The sequence below is a fragment of the Hyperolius riggenbachi genome, chromosome 5, assembly GCF_040937935.1.
Source record: "Hyperolius riggenbachi isolate aHypRig1 chromosome 5, aHypRig1.pri, whole genome shotgun sequence".
Lineage (NCBI taxonomy): Eukaryota > Metazoa > Chordata > Amphibia > Anura > Hyperoliidae > Hyperolius > Hyperolius riggenbachi.
Window position 1 is genome coordinate 83,684,174 of NC_090650.1, and position 24,473 is coordinate 83,708,646.

The 24,473-nt window shown below is 42.2% G+C and overlaps 1 protein-coding gene across 1 annotated transcript in view; it reads right to left on the reverse strand.

Moving 5' to 3' along the window:
- The window catches only part of LOC137518281 (sodium channel protein type 5 subunit alpha-like), a 455,983-nt gene that overhangs the window by 414,036 nt on the left and 17,474 nt on the right, over positions 1–24,473 (reverse strand). The window contains exon 3 of the mRNA XM_068235926.1: positions 21,979–22,068. Coding sequence (XP_068092027.1) covers positions 21,979–22,068 — 90 coding nt within the window. The remainder of the gene's footprint in view (positions 1–21,978; positions 22,069–24,473) is intronic.

The following is a 24,473-nucleotide window of genomic DNA, read 5'->3' on the forward strand; positions in this document are numbered from 1 at the left end:
TCTCATCTACAGAGAGCGACTTCTTAATCCTGAGTGAGGACAGGTCTAATCTCCTCACCTGCTTATACAGTGGTTGCCTGTGTGGTAACCCACGTTTGTGAGTATATTCTTCTCACTGATTTGCCTTACTTCGTTTATGTTTTAACATACTACACTATATTGGGCTCTCGGTTTCTCTATATTTTACCTCCTAAAGCTACGTACACACATACGACAACGATCTTTTAATTGACGAAAGAACTACCTAGCTTTTAAAGGTGTGTAACAATCGGATCGTTTGTTAACGAACGATCCGGAACAACATCACATACTGTTCCTGGAAGTTACATCATAGAAAGTTCCGCCCGCACGTAACGAACGGTTCAAAACGTACGTTACACTGTAAAACTAATGTTACGCATATGACATAACTACATTTCTATTTCATACTGTCGGTATGTAGTAGAGCATCTAGATAATATAGTGTTGACAAAACATACAAACATACACTTTGTCCTGTTAAAATAAAAATTATGGTATAATCATGTAGTATACAACGTGTCACTGGGCACAATCATAGAACGAACGTTACATCGTGAGGGGAAAATTTAATGTGCTGTGACTATAAAAAGAAGTGCGCATGTCTTGCCAACTACGAACGACCGTTTCTTAACGATGTACTACTTTTGCTAACGATCGTCGTTTAAAAAAATTCGCCAGGACAGATCTTTCGTTTTTAACGATCTAGCTCGTCCATCGTTTCACTTAATGATCGTTGGCTGTTTTTTTAAAACGATCGTCGTTTGAAATGATCGGGGAACAATCGTTTCAAACGACTATATTCGCATGTGTGTACGCACCTTTAGGCCTTTTGCACACTACACGCGATTCTGATTTTTTTATATGATCCGATTTTTTATTTCGATTAAAAAACATAGCAGCATGCAGTACTTTTTTTAATCAGAATCAAAAATCGGATCGTATAAAAATGGGAATCGCATGCAGTGTGCGAGAGGCCTAATGCAGAGTTTAGTTGAATTACACAGATATATTCTACCATGCTGCCCTGTGGTTGTCATTTAGGTTCCCATAGATGACCTCTGATTAGGCACTAATCTCATATCTTTCTGTTCCCTGGTAGTCTCACCAACCCCCATGTCTACAACCAGATAAAGCAAACCTGTAGCGAAAATAAACTTATGAGATAATTAATTGTATATGTAGTACAGCTAAGAAATAGAAAATTAGTAGCAAAGAAAAGAGTCTCATGTTGTTTTCCAGTACAGGAAGAGTTGTAGAAATTTCTGTTGTCATCTATGCAAAAGAGCTTAGTCTGAGCTATTTGACCCACTGGGTCCAATACAATCCTGTTTTCTGAAGCACTGAAACGGCCAAGAGACTGCGAGAGAAAGCTTGAGATAAGGTTTTACTGCAGGAAGGTGATGGTGCTATATAAATCAATAATATCAATAATAATAATATTATATATACATAAAATGATACGGATTGGTTTCTCTAGGCAACAACACTTCAGCTTTAGGGCCCTTTTCCACTAGCAATCGCAATCACAAATCACAAACGCCAACGATTGCGATTTTTCATTAATTCTGTTATGTGATTGTGATCTGCGATTTTCATTTGCATTGCATTATCATTGTAAAAATCGCTCCAGCAAGCGATTGCGATTTGCGATTAGCGATTTCAAAATCGAATCACTGTAGTGGAAAATACTTCTCGTGATTTCTATGATAAAGTAACAACTCTAGCGATTTAAAAATCACTAGCGATTTGCGATTTTGCGATTCAGCAATCACAATCGCTCTAGTAGAAAAGGGCCCTTAGAATGTTTTGTACATGCTTTGATAATGCAGCCTCCCTGTCTCATTTAAAGGGCCATTATCGCAAACATTTTTAATTGTAAAATACGTGTGTATACAGATTTATACAACGTATCTTACTTTTATTCCAGAGTAAAATGCACTATAAATTATCTTTTCACCCCAAGGGGGTGCTGTTACTAAGAGATGGAATGCATGCAAGAGACCAGGAAGTAAGTGCATATGGAGTGTAGATCCTGGCAACATAAATATAGTAACAAGCACTGCATGCACCTCCCCCTACCTGGCTTCCTATACTAGAGGCACCTATACTTGGCTAGCTATACTGGGCAACCGATACCAGGCTACCTATACTGGGGGCACTTACACCAGGTTACCCATACTGGGAACACCTATACTTGGCTATCTATACTGGAGGCACCTATACCAGGCTACCAATACTGGTGACACCTATGCAAGGTTACCTATCCTGTGCCCACATACACCAAGCTACCTATATTGGGGAACCTATACCAGGCTATCAATACTTGGAGCACCTATATCAGGCTACCTATACTAGGGGCACCTATATCAGGCTACCTATACTCAGGGACGGATCTAGGGGGGAGGCAAGCGGGTATTTTGCCCCAGGCGCAGTTTGTTGAATTCTTAAAAAGGCGGCAAAATGAATGGCAGTTTAGGCGCCAAAACCTGACCTTTAGGTGCCAAAACCTGACCTTGCCCCAGGCGCAACTTGGTCTTGATCCGTCCCTGCCTATACTAGAGGCTCTATACCTGGCTACCTATACTGGGGACACATCTAGCCACCAATCATAGGGAAGAGGCTTATACTTATTGGACATCTGGCTGACTAGTACTGGGGCGGAGTTGGCTACATAGTGCTGCTGATGTCCACTGTTTGTGAATTACACAGCTGCTAAGTTAATGTACATTTGACCCTATGATCTGTCACCCGTTACCACACCCACTTTCCAGTGCATGGACACCCCCATTTTTTGCTATGGCCTGCAACTTGACAGCTACCCAGCACTGGATCCAGCAACCGCATAGCACCCTCAATGAAAAAAATCCTGGACCCACCCCTGACCGGGATACAGAGTTAGGTTTTTTTAGTAGTACAACGATCAGTGAAAATGTTCAAGCAGCCTGTAAGAAAAGCTTTCTTTCCTCCTCTTTCTGTACTAGAATGAAACTCTAGCAGTCTGGAGATAGATAAATGCATTCTTCAGAGTTTCCTCTTGATTTGATAAATCGAGATGTGAAATTAATTCAGAGTAACGTGTAGGTGGCAGGTATTTGTGCAAGGCGGCTGCAGGATTAGCTCCTTTTTAAAAGCTTTCTCAGCGTCCTGCGTGTCACCCCCACCTGTCATGTACATTGAAATGAAGCTGGCCGTGTGTGCGCTCAGCCCAGGTGCCTACGCTTAATGTGCCTGTAAATATGCTGCTTATTAAATTGCTGTTTAATACATGTATTCACGTTCTGCCAGCTTCTTTTTTTCCATTTCCTGATTGCCACTAAAAGTCCCTTTATCCCCCCACATCAATACAGAAACCGCTACGGAAAATCTGCAGAGCTATAGTTTTACTAATCTTATATATTCATTTCATATGCCATCCTGTAATGCACAAGTAGTTTTTTTTTTCCTCACACTGTAATTGTAACATCTGTTCTCCTGCCGCTGTACTTAGGGGGCATAATGGTAGCCATAGCTGCCTATATTATGGTTGCTATGGCATCCTGTGGCATGGAGGGTTTAGCTGGACCCCCACCTTTCTTCAGAGATAAATGCAAATAACTGATTTATGTAAACCAGGGCTGGTATTACTCACGGCAACAAGTAAGTTATGTTTCCAGAAGGACAGAAAATTATAGAGAAAACAATACTGGTTATTTGTGCAAGAGGCATCATTTCTTTTTGTTCCTAAATGAATTAGGGCCCTCCTACAGAAATATAAGGTATTCATATGTTTACCTTTGAAACATGATTAGCTATATACCTTTCTTTGCCTCTATGAAGTCCCATTACTCAGATATTTGCACTTCCTGCCTGTAGACTTACTTCCAGTTTGGTAACAGGATGTCGGAATATTCGAGGGAATGTCCGCAGCTAGCTATGCTTCAAGGGAGAACAAACGCCTTTCATGCAAAACACAAAGGCACCCAGGTGTGTATAAAACTGCAATTATAAACAGAGAACATGCGCTATTTCCAAGATAGTTAGTTTAATCTATGGTTTTCTCCAAATATACACATAAAACTTCATAAAATCTCACACTAAAAGTGGTTACTTTGTTAAAACAAACATTAATACTCCTCAATCAACCCCCAAACCATCATGCACTCGTCAATGATTGCACACACTAATATACGGATATAGAGGCTGGACACTACTGATTGGCAATTCTCACTTCCCTGTGATAAACAAGGTATAATTTGCTAATGTCAATTTCAACAGCTATTTCAAAAAATAGATCGTAGTGTAGGATCCTACTTTAAGAAAAAATGCTGGTCGACCTTATGATTCAAAGATACTGGTATTTCCGGTCAGTGGATGGGTCCGTTCTCAATGGATTTATCCCGTGCGGCATATACTAACAGTCACGTTTTAGGTGCACCTTCTTCTAATTTAGTTTCAGGGCAAACTACATTTACTTTGGGTACCTCTGAACCATGGAAGCTCTTCTTACGGATATTCGAGCTATACGCTCAGCCATGTACTTCAGGGCTTCTCTCTCCAGTCAGCTCACGGCGTTGCTCGGCGGCCTACGTCACTTCCTGCTGGCAAGTCCAGTGTGACGCTCGCTCTCTATCCTGGCAAGCCCAGAGCGGTCTCTTTGGGTGACGTCACCTTAAAGTAATAGGACCTTTAGTATGGAAATGGTCGCTTTAGCGCTATTGCGGCCAACCTGGCTCCTATACTTCAAAGACAGCTTGTTTAGTTTCAGGAGAATCTCTACGCGTTTCAGCTAAAAATCGTTAGCCTTCAAAGGTCCTATTACTTTAAGGTGACGTCACCCAAAGAGACCGCTCTGGGCTTGCCAGGATAGAGAGTGAGCGTCACACTGGACTTGCCAGCAGGAAGTGACGTAGGCCGCCGAGCAACGCCGTGAGCTGACTGGAGAGAGAAGCCCTGAAGTACATGGCTGAGCGTATAGCTCGAATATCCGTAAGAAGAGCTTCCATGGTTCAGAGGTACCCAAAGTAAATGTAGTTTGCCCTGAAACTAAATTAGAAGAAGGTGCACCTAAAACGTGACTGTTAGTATATGCCGCACGGGATAAATCCATTGAGAACGGACCCATCCACTGACCGGAAATACCAGTATCTTTGAATCATAAGGTCGACCAGCATTTTTTCTTAAAGTAGGATCCTACACTACGATCTATTTTTTGAAATAGCTGTTGAAATTGACATTAGCAAATTATGCCTTGTTTATCAAGGGAAGTGAGAATTGCCAATCAGTAGTGTCCAGCCTCTATATCCGTATATTAGTGTGTGCAATCATTGACGAGTGCATGATGGTTTGGGGGTTGATTGAGGAGTATTAATGTTTGTTTTAACAAAGTAACCACTTTTAGTGTGAGATTTTATGAAGTTTTATGTGTATATTTGGAGAAAACCATAGATTAAACTAACTATCTTGGAAATAGCGCATGTTCTCTGTTTATAATTGTATTTCTAACTTTTCGAGGGTTCTGGGATTACCCCTTTTTGAACGTGCAGCTCAACAGGTACAATTTCTCCTAGTGCCTACCCCCATTGACATTTATTTTTGTGTATAAAACCGGTTTAAAACAAATAAAAATGAAAAGGGGAGAGTTGGCTTACCTCCAATAATGACAAATTAATGTAAATAAATATAATGAATTTTTATTAAACACAGACAACGCATTTCTTGGGTCTCTACCCACTTCCTTGGGCCAAATAAAGAGGCAAAAGGTTTCAAAAGCCAGGTACAAAGCACTTCTCAAAAAAAAGACATTTACAGTTAGATAACGACCTATTTGGCAAATGCCCAACCACTGGCTGATTGAAAATAAATTGGGCAGGTACAGTTTACAATTCAGGCCTCTCGCACACCAAACAGTTGGACAAAAGTTCACTTCAAGGCAGGAATGTCAAGGCTATCTTATATAAAGCACACTTAGGGCTCGTACAGGTGCAACTTTTCTGCCCAACTATTGTCCAAACTTTGTTTGTTGGACAAAAGTTGGTCGTGTGTACACGTGACAAACCACTAGACAAGCAATTGATTACAGGCAGTTTGCCTGATCCAACCGGCAGATCAACTCACATGACTGTTGGGCTGATTTCATGCAATTGGCCATGTGTGCTCAAGTTGTTTGGACAGCTTGAAGGTTTTTTTGAATGCAGCCATATCGTGCAGTCCGTAGTTCGGCTTATGTGTGCAGTATACAAATGAGTTGGTTGTTCAGTTGGTTGGTGCGCAGGAATGTCGTCGGGTTGGTGATGCGCTTTTGTTTAACATGTGTAGCAACCTTTAGGATCCAGAAGTTCCCTAGGGACACCGGAATCAGTGTGAGGATTACTACATGTGTATGTCAACACCACAGGGTGTAACATTACTCGTTTGGATGTGTTTTAAAGGGTAACAGGCTTATTTTAATGTACTCACAGCTATCTCTTTAAAAGTAAAAAGATTTGTAATATCCATTTCCACACAACACAACCCACCAGGTTATGCTAGGCCAAGCGCATCAAGGCTATTCCTACTCAATGTGCCGCCTGGAGAAAAAAATCATTAACCCTCAGGAACCAATCAGATTTCAGTTTACTGTAAAAAGGCCGACAAATGATGAAGTTCTCATTGGCTACAACAGGCTTCCGCCTCGTGGAAAGTCCTCTATACCTCATGAAGCAGCTTGATGGTTTTACACATCATCAAACAGTGCCATAAATCTCAGAAATCTCTCCGCATCCCACACATATCTTGACTATCATGCAGCGTTGCTTTTTAATCAGAGCCACCCTATAGCTTTTCCTTGAAATAAATGCACAGCCGTAATGATATTCTTCCAGGAGCTTTATACGGAGAATGAACAATCAGAAAGTGTTATATATGTATGATCTGACAGTGGGCACTAATGAACACGTTGACGTTTCCTGAGAGAATGAGTGGTATGATCGTTCTTAAGTGACAATGAAATGACAGAGTCCGTTACATGCTATAACGTTCATCGCGAACATTTCCTCTCTGATATACTGCCGATTTCACAATGCTGTAATGTGGAAATGTGTTATTTACAAAGGGGGAAATTTACACATTAGACTTGTAGGTATGGCGCCGCACATCTGGGGTATAGGAGGCGGGTGTATGAAAAAAGGGCGCGCAGAAATGTGGGCACCCAGAATAGCTGATAGTAGAATATCAGTAGATACACTGAACCCTGCCTGCACTGATGGCTTACCTTAACCACCACCACCCCATGGCTAACCTTAACCACCACCGTCCACGGCTAACCTTAAGGTGTACCAGAGATACAAAAAATTAAAAAAATATACATACCTGGGGCTTCCTCCAGCCCCATCCACTCTGATTGCTCCCACGCCGCCATCCTCCACTGCCCACAGCTACGAGAACCAGGTCTCGTCAGTGCCGTCAGTCGGAGCCAGTCTAGAGTAAGAGAAGTGTGTGTATCTCTCCAGCGGCTGGAGGAGGGGGGCGCACTTCCCCTGCATAGGCTGGTTCTCGTAGCTGCGGGCAGCATGGCGGCGTGGGAGTGATCCATGCGTGTCGGGCTGGAGGAAGCCCTAGGTATGTATAATTATTTTTATTCATTTGATCTCTCAGTCCCTTTAACCACCACCGTCCACAGCTAACATTGACCACCCCCATTGCTAACATTAACCACCCCACCACTAGCCTTTAGCCCCCCCCCACAGCTAACCTTAACCACCCCCATGGCTAACATTAACCACCCCACTGCTAGCCTTTACCCCCCCCCACAGCTAACCTTAACCACCCCCATGGCTAACATCAACCACCCCACCGCTAGCCTTTACCTTCCCACCCCCCCTTCCCCAAAGCTATCCTGTACCACCCTCATGGCTAACATTAACCACCCCACCACTAGCCTTTACCACCCCGTACATGGCTAACCTTAACAACCACCACCCATGGATAACCTTAACTACTCTCCACAGTTAACCTTAATATCTCACCGCCAATCCGGCGAGAAAAATAAAATACACATTTTCAGGCTGTATCATAGGTGCCTATTAAAATAACAGCAATGGGAGAAATCCGCCCCCCCCCCCCCCGAACCCCCCAGTACCCATTATTTGCAGTCATACTTTGCATTGCGGGTGGCCCCGGCATCCAACCCCACCGTGACTTTATTTCTGTAGGCACCTATGGCGGTGCCCAAACTGCCCTGCTTCCATTGGAGGCTCAAGGCATTGACATTTACTACTGTGCCAGATAATCAAGGTGTACTCTCAGCACTGAGGAACTAGTGTTGGTTCATTGCGGTACTAGATTATTCAGATGCAGTGTCCAAGGCAAGAGACTACAGACTTAGGTGAGAATTTTTGTTTTTTTCTAGACAGCCTGGAGGAGAGCGTGACCAGAAACTTTGTGACCATAAGGGTGCAGGTAATGTTAGACAGTGTTAGTAAAACCAAATTCCATAGTTGAGCTGCTGGGCTTTGCAGGACGAGGAGAACCAGGGCCGGATTTACCATAATGGAAGGGAGAACCAGAGCTGGATTTACCATAATGGAAAGGCGGCTCACTACCCTCCCCTAGTGCCTCACTCTTTCCTTCCCTATTCAGAGTCCTGATTAGAGTGTAAATAAGAGGTTGGGTCTTGGCACTCCACTGACGAGATCTCCCTTCACTCGGGGGCACCACTAGCTACTTAATACTGAGGCTACCTGTAGCTTCCTAATGCTATGGGACACCTGTAGCTACCTACGATGGGCAAGGGAAGTAAGGGAGAAGTGACAGCTGGGCCAGCCAGAACACTTGCGGTGTGGTTCAGCTGAGGTTTGTAAGTTCATGGAGGGTGAAGTCTAGGGTGCCAGAACATCTATGCCTATAGGCTCTTGTGATGTAAATCCGTGTCTGAGGAGAACACTTCAGCCTAAGGCTGGACTTTGAAGATCACATTTCTAAAAATGTCATCTTCATTAACCTCCCTGGCGGTAAGCCCGTGCTGAGCACGGGCTATGTCGCTGGGAGGCACCGCTCAGGCCCCGCTGGGCCGATTTGCATAATTTTTTTTTTGCTGCACGCAGCTAGCACTTTGTTAGCTGCGTGCAGTGCCCGATCGCCGCCGCTACCCACCCATCTGCCGCTATACGCGTCGCCGCAGCCGCCCCCCCCCCAGACCCCGTGCACTGCCTGGCCAATCAGTGCCAGGCAGCGCTGTGGGGTGGATCCGAGTCCCCTTTGACGTCACGACGTCGATGACGTCATCCCACCCCGTTGCCATGGCGATGGGGGAAGCCCTCCAGGAGATCCCGTTCTTTGAACGGGATCTCTTGATCTCCGATCGCCGCCGGCGATCGGAGGGGCTGGGGGGATGCCGCTGAGCAGCGGCTATCATGTAGCAAGACCTCGTCTCGCTACATGAAGAAAAATAAAAAAAATAAAAAAAAAAACGTATTTGCTGCCCCCTGGCGGATTTTGACAAACCGCCAGGAGGGTTAAAGGAGCATCAAAATTTTAGTAGATGTGGAATTTTTCATACATTCTTTGAGTGAAAATGATCTAATTGGATTGCCATTTTTCCATATACCACCATTTGAGTTGGACGCCAGGGGGTGCCACTAGTAAAAATATTAGTAATTTACATATTTACCAATATTTAACTACAACCCGGCCCCCATTCTAACAGAAACCCTCCCCTTCTGGTGCCTTAAACTAACCCTCCCCCCCCCCCACACACACACGCACCTAAAGCCTAACACTAACCTCCTGAAATAGGATAATAACTACTAAACTGAGTAGGTCACCATGTACATTGGACCAATCAAACATACTGTAGCTGCTGCTATGAATTGTCCCATTTTCAAGCTGCATATAAACTGCACAACACCACATCAAATCAGAAAATATAGTATCGTGTTGATTATCATCCAATCTAGCAGACTAGGGTGTGACGGCACCATTTGTGACCATGGCACTACCACTAATCAAAGGGAAACTGTTTTGACCAAATTGTCCTGCTCAGCTAGGCTGGAAGTCGGAAGTCAAACTTGGCTGTGATTTTCATCCTGCAGACAGGAGATATTTAATGTGCTGAGTAACCCGGGGCATTTTCCTTCCTCTACACTGACTCTGACAAGATAAGCCGCCACATTTCAAAGCAGCAGATGCAGCTGATTATCATGTCACCGGGGATAAAAAAAGCCTTTGTTGCAGTTGTGTACAAGTTATACTTTTGCTGATTTCTTTTCAGCTGTTTATGCTTAAAGTGACCCACTGGTGAGAGGGACATGGAGGCTGCCATATGTACTGCTAATGCCAACAGCCTGGCTGACAAGCCCATCCTCTGCTGCCAATGCTTTGACCACACCCATCACACACTTGTTTCAGGTGTGTGATTAAATTGCTACGTAGTTGTGACGTCATGGGTAGTGCGCTCCCAGTCGCGGGCACGTGATATTAGACGTGCGCAGTCAGGCCAGCTCCTGCACACTAATACCGGACCCAGCTGACCCAAAAGGGGCTGCCAGGGGGGAGCATTTAAGTAGGAAAGTAGAGGGACAGAGGAGGACGGGGGTAGCGGCAGGCATCATGTAATCGTTGCATGCCGCGATTACTCGATTTCCGTCAAACATGATTCCCCCAGTGCACACTGGGACATTGGCATGAATTAATATTTCCCACAAGCTCAGTTGTACTGTGTTAAAACACAGACTTTTAGCAACAGGAACCCGTGTGTGTAACTAGGAATTATGCTTGGAATACGACATGAGTTTTTTTAGCAGATAGATGGCTCGATAGATAATTTCAAACAGGTCCGAGCTGATTTTGATCGTTTTTCTGATCGATCTTCTCATGGTAATGAATGGAAATCGATCAGAAAAACTATTAGAAAATTGTTTGGAAAAATGATTGGAAAATTGATCAGAGAGTAAATCTGCCTGAAAAAACTCAATGGGCTCGATTCACAAAGCGGTGATAACCCAGTTAAAGACTTTATGGGCCTGATTCACAAAGCGGTGCTAACAGTTAGCACCCTGGTGAAAAGCCCTTTATCATGCCTAAACTCAGTTTAGGCATGATAAGTTTAGGTGTGATAAGTTTAGGTGTGATAAGTTTAGGCATGATAAGTTTAGGTGTGATAAGTTTAGGCATGATAAGTTTAAGCGCCAACTGCGTTAGCACCGCAGTGCACAGCTGATCAAAAGTTTTACGCTAGCAAAGTCTAGTGCACTTCGTATAAAGTTTAATGGTGCTGCTTTGTGTGCGGGACTTTGCAAGCGATCTAAACTTATTTAAACTTAGCATGCCTAAACTTATCACACCTAAACTTATCATGCCTAAACTTATCACACCTAAACTGGCTTTTCACCAGAGTGGTGCAATGGTTATCATGCCTAAAGTCTCTAACTGGGTTAGCACCGCTTTGTGAATCGAGCCCTATGCGTGATAACCATTTTTATCATGCCTAAATTCAGTTTAGGCATGATAAGTTTAGGCATGATAAGTTTAGGCATGATAAGTTTAGATAAGTTTATATCGCGCGCAAAGTCCCGCACGCAAAGCAGCGCCATTAAACTCTATGCAAAGTGCACCAGACTTTGCTAGCGCAAAACTTTTGATCAGCTGTGCACTGCGGTGCTAACCCAGTTGGTGCTTAAACTTATCACGCCTAAATACTTATCACACCTAAACTTATCATGCCTAAACTTATCACACCTAAACTTATCATGCCTAAAAAGAGTTTAGGCATGATAAAGGGCTTTTCACTAGCGTGCTAACTGTTAGCACCGCTTTGTGAATCAGGCCCATTGTGTATTAGAAAAGAATAACTACCCTTAGTGGGAGACAACACAATAGTGCAGATACCTATTTGTAGGAAAGAGCGAGGCACAGTATCCTGTAATTAGTACCTTTAATCACGGCTCACAACAGACATGGGGCTCGATTCACCAAGCGGTGCAAAGTGTTAGCACCGTGGTGAAAAGGCCCTTATCACGCCTAAAGTCACTTTAGGCATGATAAGTAGAAACTCGCGCGAAGTTGCCGCGCGCAAAGTTTTTCGCGCGCAACCGCGCGCGTGCGCGCGCAGCGTCCCCGCTTCGCGCGAAGCTCCCATTAAGCCCTATGGGACTTTGCGCGCGCTCTCACGCGCGAACGCGCGTACGCGCGGTAACTTCGCGCGAAGAGCAGGAAAAAGCGGTGATAACTCAGTGGTGAAAAGGTCATCACGCCTAAAGTCTTTTAGGCGTGATAACTGGGTTATCACCGCTTTGTGAATCGAGCCCATAGTGGTAAGCAGTGGGGGTGATAGTGCTGTAAAGCTGATACACGCACACAGCATACATAACGTTTCTGCAAATTGTGCGACAGGATTGCACCTATAGCAATACACGCATCATATCCATAACATGAAAAATATTTGCATAATGTGGTTGCAGGGAACATGGGACCATTGTTATGGGTAGAGTTAAAAATGGCGCCTGTGAAAAATGGCGCGGGGTGATGCTGATAATGGCATCTTGCTACTAAAGTTATTTAACATTTCAGAAATGTTCTGGAACATTAAATAACTTTAGTAATAAGATGTCACTAGCGGCATCTCTCATACATTACCTAGTCCCAGCGATCCCGTCTTCTCCCCACTTCCTGTTTAGTTTGCAAGAGTCCTGCAGCCAGCCAATGCGGGGACTGAAACTGCATGGTGATTGGCTGGCTGCCGGACTCATTCAAACTAAGTAGGGAGCGGAGAGAAGATGATCATCGGGGACCAGGTAATGTATACAAACCCCTCTGCCTGTGACTGCCTCTCACACTAAACCCTCCCGCTGCCTAACACTCTCCCCCTCTGACCCCTGCTGCCTCCTGCATTGGTTAACACGCTATTTAGCGTTATAAGTGTAAGTCACTCTGCGTGCGCCATTTTTTAACACTTATAAAGCTAAATAGCGTTATATAATGTAAGTCAATGAGGCCCCACATTCATACCCTTGGCGCTGTGCGCCATTTTTATCTGTCTCGCATTGTTATGCCCCTAGTATCATCCCGATCATTTATCCACAACTGAAAATATACCAACTACATACTAAATTGAAGCAAAGAGACATAAACACAAAATAACAAAAACACAAAATATTTCATAAGTAATTAACATCCAAGTACTAAAATGATTTTTTGTTATAAAAGTCACACAAACTTTTCTATGCGAATTATGTGCTAAAACTGTTGTAAAGTTCACTAAACAGAGGAAGGACCATTTCCACAAACATTTGCCTGTTCCACTGGCTGTAACCATTCTTCATCATGCCAAAAATGGGATGTTCCCAGCATAGCAGTTGAGGCCCAGTGGCCCATATGCAATTCACTTTTTCTCCTAAGTTTTCACCTAGGTAATATTTTCACAACCTGTTATAAAATGCCTTCTAAGCCCCCAGCGAGCAAGAAGATACTCAAAATAAATTTGATCATATTTTTTCACCAACTTTTGGGTCCTTTTTGAATTGTAAAATGCTGAAAATTTAGTTTAAAGAGAAGATGAAAATTATCTCCTAGGAGATAACTTGGATGAAAAAGTTAATTGCATATGGGCCCCTGTCTCTTCATTTTGGATATAATATTCTTCAGATCACTATCCATCTGTAATGACTCACCTACAAATAAATGGACTTTTCTTCACTTGTCACGTATGTCACAATAAAAAAAGGATGGCCACAATCTTTTACCCCATTCAGATTGCTCTCAGCTCCTTCACCTGTACTGAGGGATTTGAGATAATTGTCCTCCTCCTTACTTTGCCCTGCTTCACCATCCAGAAGGATCATCTATTTGTTGTTCCAATTCATTTAGTTACTTGCTGAGACTGACCACTGGTAAAGCGTGATTACCAACATTCAACTATGAATGCTGTGATCTGCTCCTTGTTGGTCAGCTATCCGTAAATAATGCCCTTCTTCTTCCTAGTGCATGAGCCTATCTACTCCCCTAACTTTAGCCCCTTACTGATGCCTAACCCTAATTACCCCCCCCCCCTTTCCCCTACACCCATGTTAAATCAGACACAAACTCTAGCACATCACACAATGAAAAGTATTTATTTCACATATGGTTGCAGATTAACTTAACTAGATTCTGCTTTGTGTTTGTTTAGCTAGAGTAGAGTGTTTTATCAGTAACTGTGAATCAAAGCTGTATGCTGCACTGCACCAGCTTTATATCATGTGTGAACACAAGCTTAAAGGGAAGATCCAAGTGAAAAAAAAGTTCTACTTACCTGGGGGTTCCTCCAGCCCCTGGCAGACGATAATGTCTCTTGCCGCAGCTCCAGGTCCCCTCTATTGCAGATGCCAACCTCGTCAGGTCGGCATGTACGGCGCCTGCGCGAATGCAGCTCGAGTGTCCCGCGGTCTCCTCTGTTGCATATGCCAACCTTGCCAGGTCGGCATCTACAATGCTTTTAGTGAAGTGAATACGAGTAAAACTGCAAGTTTTTTTAGGATTACCATAAACTGCAGGGAAGATTCTCTAAAGGTTTACCATGCTGTGGGTAATTTTTCAGAGAGGAAAAACTATGCATTGACTGTAGGGTAGTGGCACTTCATCCAGCTGCCTCTCCATTCACATCCGTAATACTGGCACACAGTTTGCTTTTGTTTTCTTTTTCCCTATTCCATCCACAAGTAACAATGTTTATTTCTCCTACATGGACATACCTCCCACCTCTAACCATGCCCCCACCACACACCTCCCCATGCACATCACAAACAATTTAGAATCAAAAGATGTAGTTTTGTCATTCCGACCATGTTGGTTCACTCTTTCATCAGTAGTTTTATTCATTTTAACATTTGAAAATAAGAAATATATCAATTTAATTGATGGCAATAAAGTTTTGAGTCAGTTAAACATATTTTTTCAGGAGAAAAAAACATATATTTACATAGATTTGCACATGAGTCTTTAAAGAGAGACAAATGGGAAGAAAAAGGGACAGAGAGATTTGGTTCCCAAAGGACTGTCTCTCCAAAAGAGGGACAGTTGGGAGCTATGTACATGGATAATTCATGGACAAGCACATGATCAATTTATCAAGTGATCGATTTGTACTTTCCCTGATTGCTGTTAATGGTCATGTGATCATTCTTCATTTTTGCTTCTTAGATCATGACCAATCAGAGAAGTACACACTGATCACCTGATAAATGAATACTTCTCAGAGGATAATGTTGCTCCACTGCTGGTGTCTGACTGTCTGCAGGTTCTTCGGGTGGCTGCAAGGTTCCATAGCAACACCATGCTCTGATCACCAGAAATAAAGCAATGCTATTCATGATACTGGTGGATAAACTCAGTTGACTCTTCACTAGGATTCAAGGGCACCAATTCTCTATTTATAGATGTTAGAAGCCAGGCTGTATATTGTGCGCTATATCAGCCACTGATTGTCAGTCGGCAATGGGCAAACGTCATGCACAACCATGCTCCTGAACGATGGGACTGATGCTGAATGAAGGAGGAAAAGCAGAAAGCAAACAGGTCCAGAGCTTTGTTAGAGAAGAAGAGACAGAGAATGAAGGCAGCTTAGTGGTGCATTCTAGTAGTATTTTTGGCATGGCAGAGGATAGGAGTATAGCAAGCAAGAGGAGTATCAAAGGAGAGGAGGGGCAGGAGTCTCGGTTCAGACTCTCCTATCACATTGGTGGCTATGGCACTGGCCATTGACCAACACTACCTAATGAAAGATCCATTATTACCAGGTTTTAATGATTATGTTACCAGGCAGATTTTGCCAGGCAACACAAAAAGTTATTTGATTGTTAATAAGATGCAAATAATTCAAAGTTGCATGCAAATTCCATGCAAACTGCATGAAGCTTGAAACTGACCAATCAAAATTGACAGGGAGTTAATTTCATTGGCCCGATTTCAAGCCACATAAAATTTATGTTAGGTTTGCACGCAAGCCAGAATTATTTTGCATTTCATTAACCATCTCCACGGCCTGCATGTTTGTTCTTAAATATACTAATAAGTATGTATTGTTGTGAATTGACTATTAATTGAATTAACCAGTATCAAAAAGATGTATGTGGTTTTGAGGCGCCAGAGTGAAATAAACTTCTTCACCTCTCCAAGAAAAAGAAAACTTAATGGTGAGGCTAAAGAGAAGTAATACCAACAAAAAAGAGCGACTGGGAGGTACTTACCTTGAGAAGGGAAGCCTCTGGATCTTAAAGTAGCATCCCCCTTCCTCCTCAGTAGAGGGGACCCAGCGTTGTAAGCACCCCTCCCGTTGTAAGCATCTTGTTAGCTGCTTTTCAGTGTGTGCAGATGCACAGTAGCAGCTCTCCGCTCTAAAAATAGCGGAAATAGCCAAGTCCGATTGGGGCCGCTCTACTGCGCAGGCACAAGCCGTATGCACCTGCGCAGTAGAGCGGACAGGATCGGGCTTGGCTATTTCCACCGGAGCCCAAGCGGAAAGCTGCTACTGCGCATATGTGCAGTGCCGATTGTTAATTTTATTGCCGCTCTGTGTCCAGGGGTGCTAACGATGGATCCAGATGGCTGAGCAGGATGGGGTAAGCCTCTTTAGGATCTAGAACAGTGGTCCCAAAACGTTTTGGGTCGAGGGCCGGGTCAACATACTTCAGACAGTTGGGGGGGGGGGGGCGGAGTATAAATAAAATGATGTCGAAGTCCTTGCGGGCCAGACAGTGAAGCATACCCAGGTGACAACCTGCATTCCAATTGGACAGCAGTGTCACCTGATGTGGAAATTGATTGGAAACCAGTGAATTACTGCTTTCTGGCTTCCATGTGGATGGGTGGGGCCAGCACTGCTATTCTATATGCGGACCACCAATATTTAAAGATGTAGCTGACCACATCTATAAGTAATACATTTTGTGTGTGGAGGGCCAGTATAAAAGACTCAGGGGGCCACATTCGGCCCGCGGGCCTTAGTTTGAGGACCACTGATCTAGAGGCTTCCCCTTGCCGAGGTAAGAACCCCCCAGGGGCTCTATTTTTTGTTACAGGTTCTTGTTATGAACTGTAATTTTATTGATCCAAATGAACAAAACCCTCAAAGACTGCAATGCGTTTCTCGGGACTAGGTTCCTGCTTCTTCAGATATACATAGAGAGTTAAATCTCCAATGTGCCGTAGTAGAGCGTAGCGTCTCAGAGCAAGTTAACATAAACCTCCGTTGTATTACGGACCTCGTTATGATACAAAGTAAAGTGGGAACAATGCCTGCTCATGATGTAATTGTGATGCAGCATAACCAGTGAGTTTGGCATACTTTATGGAAGGTTGTAATGGTGGATCAGGTTTACTTACGTGCCTAATGTGTCTCACAAGACAAGAAAGTTCTGGCAAAGCATTTCATTAGAAAAGTATATATATCAATGAACAAAAATATACAATCGTAAAAAAATAAAAAAAAAATGTAATTTCATCAACGTACTAAAGGTTAAATATGTAAACAAGAAACAAGCCATAGAATGAAGAAAAGATTATTAACTGGCAAAAAGTCACATCTCACAGCAGTGTTCAATACAAAAACATACATTTAAAAAATATAAAATATTTGACTTTCCCACACACATAAAAAAAGTGCACCAGACTAGCCAACTATTTTACAACATATAACCATAAGTGAAATAAGCGGTCTTTCTGCATACAGTATTCAGATAGGAGCTGAATTTATAGTCATCTTGGCTCGCCAACGGTCCATAGCCTTTCATGCTTAACATCCCTGGTTGGTCCTTAAAGTGAACCCGAGGTCAAAGTTATATGGAGGCTGCCATATTTATCTCCAGCTGTCTTGCTGATCCTCTGCCTCTAATGCTTTCAGCCATAGACCCTGAACAAGCATGCAGCAGATCAGGTGTTTCTGACATTATTGTCAGATCTGGCAAGATTAGCTGCGTGCTTGTTTCTGGTGTACTTCCAACACTACTGCAGCCACAAAGATCAGTAGGGCTGTCAGGTAACTGGTATTGTTTAAAAGGAAACAAATATGGTGGCCTCCATATCACTTTCACCTCAGGTTCACTTTAAAGTACATATGTGTCATATATTCTCAAAGGGTAGCTATAGTTAAGGCTGCATACAATGCAAGCTTACCATCTACTCTAGAGCTTGAATTTAACAAAAAAAATGAGGCTGCAGAGCCCTATTGTATGTGTAGAGGCACTAGATGCATCCCGGCTACCTCAGGGGGTTGGGTGACATAGTGTGCCTCCGGACAGGACAAACAGTCCACTACTTGCAAAAAGAGAGAAAGTCCGGGCACCAGATAAGTTGCAATTGCTCACACCACTTTATTTCATCCCACTTATTTATTTCATCCCACTTTATTTCATACCACATTATTTCACATTATTTCAAATAAACTATTCCTGATTTCATCAGAAAAAAAGGCAAAGCAAGTGTGAAGCGGCTTGACAGCCGTTTCGCGAGCTCCACTCACTTCCTCAGAGACCACCTGGCAACAGTTCAGAACAGCTGAACCTCATGTTCCGGTAAGCGGACCAGCTTCTGTTCTATTACCTTCACACTTAGTGGACTCTGAGGAGGCGAGCGCAGCTAGCGAAACAGCTGTCAGGCCGCTACACACTTGCTTTGTCTGTTTTCCTGAGGATGAAATAAAGTGGTGTGAGCAACTGCAACTTATCTGGTGCCCGGACTTTCTCTCTTTTGCAAGAGCCCTATTGGAAGTTGCTGCTACACCAAGACTTCCTGGTATGGAAGTCCAACCACGCCTCTTCCGCAACCACCTAATCATACTCTAGCTTCTTCACTGGAGCAAAAGATGACCAACGGTGAGTAGAAGAGTGCCTAGACATGAATCCACCTGAATATAAGTGGAGTTATACAGAACATGAGGTATGCTCAGGTGGGTATGTGAGGGGTATAGCGACAGTCAAGATGGTCAGATTTGTTTTGTCAGAAAGATCTAGTAAAGCAGGATCTGACAGTATTCACTGGACTGAGTATAGCCAGGTAAGCGAAGGGGAGCTTGACTAGCCACACCCACACATACTTACCTGAATGTAAGCCATCCTCCCATGTAGAGTATAGCCACGTCGGTGGAAAAAATGCAGTTGCATTGCAGCTCCACACCAGGCAAGGTGATAATGCCACACATTGCATGCAGCCTTAAGGTGGCCACACATGATACAATAAAATGATCCAATTTTATAGCAATTTGATAAAAACTGATTCGGGATTTCCAGGAAAATCAAAAGCTTTCTTTTTTTTATTCTAACGAGAAATCCGATCAGATTTCCTGTTTTTGTTCAATATAAGTCGATTGGGCGTGGTTTATTTTTCTGATCATTTTTTTAAAGAAATTGAATAGTGTAGGGTAGATTGTCAATTTCCTTATATATACTCTCAAGCAATTTTCTCAGAGTTTTCAATCATTTTTTTCATAGTTGGGGAAAAATTGAGAACACATGTGTGATAGATTTATTCGATTTTTTAAAATGTTATAATATTAATCTAAAAAAATGATTGTAAACTTTGAATTGAAAGAAGTTTAAAAAATTGCATAGTATAAGACCACCTTTACAATTACCTAGCTTTTTTAAATATATCGCACAGATTGACTTAAACGAGGAGCCAATGGAATTGTTTTACCAAAGTTGAAGTTGTTGCCTATACCGATCTATTCCTGTTATTATTAATTACCGATCTATTCCTAATTATTTCTGAAAGTGAAAAATGATCAGTTGCTATGGCAAACAGCAACACCCTTGAATCATTTTTTTTTTTTTCATCTTGCTCCCCTTTTCCTAAAATTAGCCCCACACTCTGCGGAAAACTGGTTTGGCAATTTTTGCTGACAAAACTGTAATGTAACCATCATCTAATTGCAACCATAATCACATAACAACAGCCGCTAACATCTGAATGTAAGAGTCATATTCCAGATCGTCGCAAGCGCCGCAAGCTACCACAGTACCGCAGAGTAACCAGCCCACGGTGTTACCGAGTACATCTGTGCATAATACGCCACCTATACTGATACTGGCTCTCCCAACCTTCAATCATGTTCACAAAAACTGCATTACTGCACACAATGCGCACAAGTAAAAATACAAGACTAATAATTAAAATGAGTGATTCATCTGTGAGCAGAAGGCCTAAACAATAACTGATACATTTTACAGGCATTGTTACAAAATAAATGTAGCCCAGTCATTTCTCTGTCATATGCATTGCTACTACACACATTTCACAAATATATGGATTTGCTTGGCAAAAACACTATGAGCCCTTTCACATAATGAGGTATAGTCACAAAAGTTTGATAAACGTAATGTGTGCAGGCAGAGCATGTTTAGTTTACAGTGCTTACATGATTTAAAGTGGAACTTTAACTCAGGACTGAACTTCATCCCAATCAGTAGCCAATACCTCCTGTGAAATCTTTACCTTTTCTCAAATAGATCATCAGGGGGTCTGTATAGCTGATATTGTTGTGAAACCCCTCCCACAGTGTGATGTCCGGGCCATGGCCCTGGCAGTTTGCTGTCTGTGGACCTATTTGCATTATGGGAAATAGCAGCTTTTTCCAACTGCCAAGCAAGCAGTATTTCCTTCTGTGCATAGAACTATCAGTAGATGAACATATTGCAGAGATCACCTGGCAGGACTAAAGATGTCTCCACCTGCTGTGATATATTTCAGAATGTAAATCAGGGAGAGGAAAACACTGAATAAATAATTTATAAATGAAGGCCATCATCTTTACTGCTGGCAGACAAGAAAAAAAACTAGACAGTACCAACTGCCATTATTTATAACCACACCCCCTAACTATGCGATAGGCTAAAAGGTTGTTTTTTATAGATATACATATGCACAGAGCGACATACTGGTTGTTTGGCAGTTGGAAACAGCTTTATTTCGCACAATGCAATGCTAGGTACACACCATACAATTTTGTGTTAGATAGATGGTTCGATAGATAATTTCCGACATGTCCGATCTTATTTTCGATCGTTTTTCTGATCGATTTCTCATAGAAGTGAATGGAAATAGATAAGAAAAGATAACAGAATCGGAAATCGATCGGAAAATCAAATCAGAAATCGATTGAAGGGAAAATTGATTGAAAATACGCATCGTGTGTACTCAGCATAATGCAACAAGGTTCAGGCAGGGAACACGCTTGTCTTTCAGTTTTCTGTGCACGTTTTTCTGCATACTTTTTCTGCACACCAAGTGTGTCTCTATGCAGGAAAACTAGCCCATTGATTAATATGAACAGTCAAGTGTGTTCCCTGCCTCACAGACAGGAAACTGTCAGGATCTAAGTCCTGACATCACACTGTGGGAGGGGTTTCACCACAATATCAGCCAGAAAAGGTAAATATTTCTCTTGGGAAAGGGGGTATCTACTACTGATTGGGATGAAGTTCAAGCCTTGGCTACAGTTCATCTTCAAGTAGCAAGTTATGCAAGTAGCGTAACTCGCTCTGAACATGCAACGTTTACATTGCCTGTTATACAATCAACGTACGGTAAGTGCTGTAAGTATGAAGCAAGTTACGCTATTTGTGCAACTTATGTAAGCCCAGTAAACGTAACATGCGCTATCTGTTCATGTTAGGTTTGCAGAAATTTTTTGAACATTGTTTCTATTCCGGTGTGTGGCTCTGTAACGCAGCAGACAGCACATTCACAAAGGACATGCAGATCGCATCCATGCAGTCGCATGAACCCATTCAGACATGTCTGTTGCGGTTCTGTGCTACACATATTTTTCTGAACAGCACAAATATGTTCAAATAAATATGGTGCCTCTACACTAGAGTACAAGGGATCCTATGCCAGCCAAATCTATGGATTGCACTTAACAGAAGTGTACAACAAATATACCGGTAAGTGAATCAGCCTTTGGGGTCAATCCATTTAGCGGTAAAAGAACAGCACTAAACAATAAAATGAATTAAAGATATTAGGGATACTTACTCAACATACTTGCCCCACGTTCCAAGGTCAGACATTGCCATGAACACGCAGTTTGTGAGAATAGTGCACATTATAAACATACTGAACAAAGTGAAAACCATCTGTTAAGGAAAATTCTTTGATACATTAGATTTATAGAAAACATAATTTCAGTAGATAGATAGGCAGACAGACATGCACAGTGTTTCAAATTATTTAACGGGAACCTTAGCTGAGAGGGATATGGATGTTTCCTTTTAAACAATACCAGTTGCCCGGCAGTCCTGCTGATCTCTGTGGCTGCTACAGTGGCTGAACCACCCACCTAAAACAAGCATGCAGCTAATCCAGTCTGACTTCAATCAGAGCACCTGATCTGCATGCTTGTTCAGGGGCTGTGGCTAAAAGTATTAGAGACACAGGATCAGCAAGAGAGTCGGCCAACTGGTATTATTTTAAAAGAAAAAATCCATATCCTTCTCAGTTTAGGTTCCTTTTAAGGTCTTAATTATGGCGCACCATTGCACTAGTAGGTTAGCACCGTTTTGAGGAATAAACTTGCGTGGAAAGTCGCATAGGGTGTAATGGGCGCTTTGCGTGCGAGTTTAGGCGTGATAATGGGCTTTTCACCAGCGTGCTAACTGTTAGCACGCTTTAGTAAATCAAGCCCAAGATTTCCACTTACTTGTTACTACACACTGGAGTATAAAGTGAGATTGTAGGCAGTGTTCCCTGTAAAATATATTGCGGAGTGTAAAAACTCTTGTTGTGTTTGATGGGTACAACTTTCACACAACAAACTCCAGCATTGCCTAGGAAGCAGGTACTGGTTAGTGAAGGGTCCCAACACAAGTAAGAAAAAGCATGGGAAATGGCTAGTTAGAGCTAATCACAGGAAGGGTGGGGCTTAACCTTCCCAGTGATTAACTGATGCATGTTTTTTGTACGAAAAGAGGTACAATTTTTTTTAAATGAGGCTTTATATTTTAAGCATTTGTGCGGACCGCTTGCAAGTTGCCCCCAAGCATGCATACAATATTAAAAAAAAAAAGTTTCATTTTTTTTCTAACTTTAATGTTTGCTGCTATGGACAGTAGTGCTGCACATGGCTTTTTTTTTTTTTTTTACACTTTTTTTTTCTCGTTAGGAGATTTCCGATTGTTCATTCAAAAAATTCTTCGTAAGTGATTGTTCGTCAAATTTTATTGTCAGTGGCCACCTTTACCCAACTTGTATTGGTTGCTATCAGTGTAGCCACAGATCACTATGTATAGGAAGTCAGTATCCTAGAACAGTGTTGTTTTTGCAACACGCAAGGTGAATGCAGTACCATGAATTAAAAACAACTCCTACTACCACACAAATAAATATCCTCCCTTGAGCTGTTTAATTATTCACGGAGGGAATTCGATATTAGGTAACTTACAAATATTTTTCTCTCATGATGTAGAGAGAGTTGAAGAGCTGCGTGATTACAGATGCTGCTCATGAGTGTGTACTGTGTGCACAGGACAGACCTCACAAAGCATTCCGCCAACATTTGTAGGCATTAACCATAATCCTAAAATGTAACCAAACTGACACATGCTTCTACTGTATGATCATTCTGTGTCTGCCATATCTTTCTATATTCTGAAAATGGAGTGCAGGAACAGATGAACATACAGACTCAGTGCAGTCTGTGTCCTTAGAGGACCCCTAAAACTGGAGCTGAATAACGACACAACTCTTCAACTCTACTGCTTGTTTTTCCCTGTACGCACTTTGCCGGGTTTTGAGTATTGTTTATGATTGGCAAAATAGTAGCACTAGTAGCAACAGCAAAAGGAAGGGCAGCACCCACCAATAAGAAGTAGGCGTGGTCATATACCTCTTTGCACAAAGAGGAACAAAGTACCAAAGTCGTAGAAGGGACAAAGTACCGTCTTGAAGTCAGTTAGCAACTTTTATTTTAATAGTACAAATGTACGGTTGCAAACACCACTTTACCTCTAAGAGTTTTTCCCCTTAAAAACCAGATTAATTTTCACATTTCAGCGCTGCATCCATTTTGCAATAACTTTATCACTACTTAGCACCTAAATGATCTATACATTGGGGTTTTTTTTGCCACAAATTAGGCTTTCTTTGGGTGGTACTTTTTTGCTAAGAAGAATATTATCTTAAATGCATTTTTAAGGAGATAAAAAGGAACAATAAAGTTAAAAAAATGATTATTTCTTGGTATTAATGCCATTATACTTTTAAAATAAAATGTGCAACTATAATTAAAACGCACACATTTCATTTGCCCATTTGTCCCAGTTATTACAAAGTTTACATGTCCAAAGTACAATGTATGGCCTGCAGTATTTTATTTTGTTTTCTCATGGTACACAATAATTACAAGCCCTTATTTGCAAAAATAACAGTAATACACCCTCATGACATACATGATTAAAAAGCTAAATCCCTAAGGCGAAAATTGATGTATTCTTTTAAATTCTGTCACTTTAATTTTTTTTATAATTGTGTTG